The 4,803-nt window shown below is 32.9% G+C and overlaps 1 protein-coding gene across 2 annotated transcripts in view; it reads right to left on the bottom strand.

The window, feature by feature from the left end:
• LOC108751144 (cytochrome P450 18a1-like) overlaps window positions 1-4,803 on the bottom strand; it is an 11,667-nt gene that overhangs the window by 4,378 nt on the left and 2,486 nt on the right. The window contains exons 3-5 of one of the 2 annotated variants that reach the window (XM_018491189.1): window positions 1,418-1,847; window positions 1,010-1,274; window positions 535-695 (exon numbers count right to left, since the gene is read on the bottom strand). In XM_018491189.1, coding sequence (XP_018346691.1) covers window positions 671-695; window positions 1,010-1,274; window positions 1,418-1,847 — 720 coding nt within the window. In that variant the 3' untranslated portion in view covers window positions 535-670. Of the gene's footprint in view, window positions 1-534; window positions 696-1,009; window positions 1,275-1,417; window positions 1,848-4,803 lie in introns of those variants that run through there. The other variant, XM_018491188.1, reaches the window with a different exon arrangement.

Below are 4,803 nucleotides of genomic sequence, written 5' to 3'. Positions count from 1 at the left end.
AATACATAATAACGATGTAAAGACTCTTAAATGTAAACGTAAATAATCAAACAAATACACGGCGAAAGAAGAGTCAGTAGATTACAAAGAGAAAAACAAAACATTTAATTAATTAAATTATTATGCGACGATACATGCGCACGGAACGGCATATATAAATGTGTAAATGTATAAACATGTGTAAAAATATAACAAGTTTCGGCTACAAGATTGAGCCCTCTTCAGATATAAAACGCAAAAGAGAAATAGACGATAAGTGAAAATTAAGTAAAAAACAAATCATGTCGCAATTAACATTAGACGTAAAGAAATAAAATTCAGATGGATCTCAAAAGTACGATTGAGTAATCAAGGTGTCCATTGTCCAAGCACAGATCGCTAGGCAAGACCGAAAAAAAAAAGTTATGAGAAAAAAGACAGACTTTGACAAAATTTAATTGTTGTGTTTAATACTTGATAATCGTATATTTTAATAGTCATCAACTACACGAGATATTAACCAAGTTGATGAAGTCAACTTGGTTTTTTACGCACACACATGCGTTTGTTACGCTCTTTCTGGCCACGTTCTTCGCGAAGAAGTGAAACCGTGTCGCCCGCGCTGTTTCTAACGGCGACCGCTACTTTCGTGAACGATCATTGCTAACAAGTATTCTTAATCGAGTCCGATTCACCTGCTTCGGCTCCAATAGGCTCTTTGTAAGAGAAACAGTTTTAAGGTCATTAACCTTAAACGCCTCGAACTAAAGGCGGGGCTGTCCGACCGAAAAGCAGACGAGGGGCCAGGCACCTTTTGCTTTCACTTTTGCTCGCCGAATATAATCGTCCAAAACGACTGTGCACACGCGCGCGAGGTTCTGATATGCCAGACACGGAAAGCCGCCGAGGAAGAAGACGAGGACGGTTGTGAAACCCGCTCTTAGCTCAGAAAGAAAGGGAAAGGGTCATATGACGCGAAGAAATGGACAGCGAAGAGAATGCAAGAGTAATAAATCAAAAATTAATTTACCGTGTAGTAGCGTGCGCAGCGCCAAGTGGTACAAGATTGGATCTGCGAAGAATTTCTAGAATCGTCGCCTCAGTGATCGGAAGAAATTGACGATCCTCCAATGAGGGTAATCTTGATCTTCCTACGACTTGATCCAATTCATCCTGTACTGCCCTTGCTGCTTCTGGATAATTCAACATGAAAACCATCGACCACTCCAGAGTACTCTTCACCGTTTCCATACCCGCGGAGAAGAGATCGGCCAGAATTTGTTGCATTTGACGAACTGTGTAAAGAAAAGAGCTCAATCATTAAAAACAGTCTTTGCGTTATATATAAATCGTTAAATTATATAAGTATAACGTTATTAATATTGTTTGTACAGAGACAACTAGCATAATCCTTTGAAAAAAATCGATTTTTACTCACCTTTATCTTTTCCCTCAAAAAGCTGATCTTCTCGATTTTCTTCCTCAGCTTTTTGAATTTCGTACAGGTAGGAATCGAGGATATCATTAATGTTATTCTTGTCATACATTGCTTTATGCTCATTGATAACTTCTTGAAAGAATTCAGCCATTTCTGATCGATTTTTTTCGATTTTATTTTGGACGCTATTAATCCATGGACAGTGACGCAATAACGGTATATGATTCGCTAATGTCACTTTACCAAACAGTTTGAATCCTTCGTTAATGAGATCCATAAACCTCTTGAATTTCGGGTCGCCATGGTGGAAACGTATTCCCATTATAACCGAGCAGATCACATTACTGATTGATACACAGAGAGAGGACGTCAGGGTTGTGGGCGCTCCACGTCTCATTGCCAATCTCTTAAGAAATATCTCGACTTCGTGCTAGATTAAAATATTGTTTATTTTACAAAAATTTGTATTAAATTTTTTGAAAAATTTTGGGAGCAAAATATTTTTATTAATTTTATTCGTATTTAGAATATTTGTTGTTTATATATTTTATTTGAATGAAGAATTACAGAAAAATGTATATTTTAATATATTTACATATTTAAAATTTCAATATTTTAGTGGCTAACATTAAGAAAATTAAACTTTTCAGGAGCATATAACCAACCTTCGTTGTTTAGAAGTCATATATTTTAAAAAAACTAGTACAATTTGTATACGTTTCGGTCAATATTTGACCATCTTCAGTACATTTCTAATAACATTATATTAATAACATTATATTCCATGTATTCGAACATTCCCCTTGAGCTGGCCGTGGAAAGCGTGCTAAGTAGGTGGAAAGAGATAGAAAACAACACGTCTATGCCTCTTCCGGAATTTGAAAACGCGATCACAATTATTTTAAAATCCACTTTTTTTATGTTCAATGATAAGTATTATGAGCAGATTTTTGGGCTGCCCATGGGATCTCCGTTATCACCTATCTTGGCTGACTTAGTGATTCAGGATTTAGAAAAAAATGTTTTTCAAAATTTAATTACACACATACCGGTTTATTATAGATATGTAGATGACATTGTACTTGCAGCTTCAAAAAATAAAATTAATGCTATATTAGATTCTTTTAATGCATATCATGAACGCATTAAATTTTCGGTCGATCATGGTGATGAGTGTAGTATCAATTTTTTAGATTTAAAATTAATATACGAGGATGGTTACATCATTTGTGATTTGTATAAAAAACCAACTAATTCGGGTAGATACCTCAATTTCTTTTCAAACCACCCGCTTTCACAAAAGAGAGGTATGGTGACGAGTTTGGTGGACAAGGTTTTATTTCTTTCGCATCCCAAATTCCAACAAAAAAACATGGAATCCTTAATTAGCTCCCTCCTAAACAACGGTTATCCCTTACAAATGTTATTTAAGATTATCCAAGACAGAATTATTATACTTTCCAACAAATATAATTTCGAAATAATAAATAACATGGATCAGAACTTCGATGGTGAATTAACAAAAAAGACAAATTATTTTATTATACCATTTTTAAAAAAGACTTCAAATAAATTCAAAGGAATTTTGAAAAAATACAACCTCCAACCGGTGTACAAACCATTAAATAGTCTTAATAAATTTATTACTTTAGGCAAGGACAAAATAAGTAAAGATGATCAATCGGGTGTAGTATACAAAATAGACTGTAAAGAATGTAATAATACATATGTGGGCCAAACGAAACGAAAATTAAAAACACGCTTAAAAGAACATATTAACGATATCAAAAAACCGGTTGAATCGCTGTCTGTAATTTCAAATCATCAAATAAGTGATGGACATGTTATGGATTGGAATAACACTGAAATTTTAGATTTTGAACAATCTTTTTTTAAAAGAAGCATTTCAGAAATGATCTACATAAAAATGCATACAGATACCTTAAATAAGCAAAGTGATACCGATCGTTTCCCTGACGTATACCTCCCTCTTCTCAAATAATATCTCTATCCCTTCTTACTCAATTCTCTCGTCAAAACCCCCTTCTCCCCTCTCGTCCTCTCTCTAGGTGAAAAGTATAAATAGACCGAATTTCGGACTCTCGACATACAAAGAAAAGTACGTTATTATTAATAACATGTAAGTGTGCAATATCAGTGAGATGTGTACAGTGAGATACGTGTAAGTTTTTGAAAATTATTGTCTAATTTCTTTGCTTCCTTTCTCCTTCTTTTTGTTCGTTTTTCTTTCGGTTGTAATAAGTTATTCTTTAAAACAAATAATTTATTATTGACATATTGTTAAATAATACAATCAATAATATCTATAACACAAATTTTTTAAATTCTGAAAAAATTAATCAGGTTTCTAATTTTCATATTTAATTCACACATAGAACTGACCACTTGCGTGTCTCCTGTGGGTCTGATCACGGTATTGAATACATGTAGAGAGTTCCAATAAAACTTAAAAAGACTTAAATTGGTCTTATATTCATATAGAAAAAATTCGGAGTCAGATCAAGAAGAAAATTGTACCTCTTGACGGTAAATCAACAGTAGTCATACCAATATGAAAATTCAATTAATAATTAATAATAAAGATTTGTACGTCACCATATTAAATGTTGCGAACCGTTGTATAAATACTAAATTTATCTTTACACGTCTTTTTTCGAGGAAATGCGATATTTCTATTTAAAATGTATGTCACCATATTAAATGTGCGAACTGTTGTGTGATTATTAAATTTATCTTCACACGCCTTTTTTCAAAAAGATGCGATATTTCTAGTTAAAATATAAGATTAAACGAAAATGTTTTGCGTTTTTAGATTAGGATTACTATCGATTGATTTCGGTTTAATATAATGTTATTAGAAATGTACTGAAGATGGTCAAATATTGACCGAAACGTATACAAATTGTACTAGTTTTTTTTAAATATATGACTTCTAAACAACGAAGGTTGGTTATATGCTCCTGAAAAGTTTAATTTACATATTTATTTATAGTTTTATATATTTATATTACGTTGTTAAATTATAAATGATATATGATTGGAAACAAGACCGTCTATATAAATATTAAGACTTTAAATACAAAGCGCCTTTTCGGTCGAGTGTTAAGATGTTGAACTACTATCTAATATACATTCAATTAAATTGAATTAATATTTCAGAAAATAAATTGAGAGCCGATGAATTTATCGGATTCACACAATCAATCTGAAACAAATAATCCCCCCAAATTCTCCCAAATCTTAAAAAACTGTAATAAACTTATTGCGAAAAATATTGCCTCGGCCGGGAGTCGAACCCGGATCTCTTACATTCCGTGTGAGCGTCCTGAGCCTTTAGACTACCGAGACCTTAGCAACACTCTTCG

This window comes from Trachymyrmex septentrionalis, unplaced genomic scaffold (genome assembly GCF_001594115.1).
Source record: "Trachymyrmex septentrionalis isolate Tsep2-gDNA-1 unplaced genomic scaffold, Tsep1.0 scaffold40, whole genome shotgun sequence".
Lineage (NCBI taxonomy): Eukaryota > Metazoa > Arthropoda > Insecta > Hymenoptera > Formicidae > Trachymyrmex > Trachymyrmex septentrionalis.
This window is presented reverse-complemented; position numbering and strand designations above follow the sequence as displayed.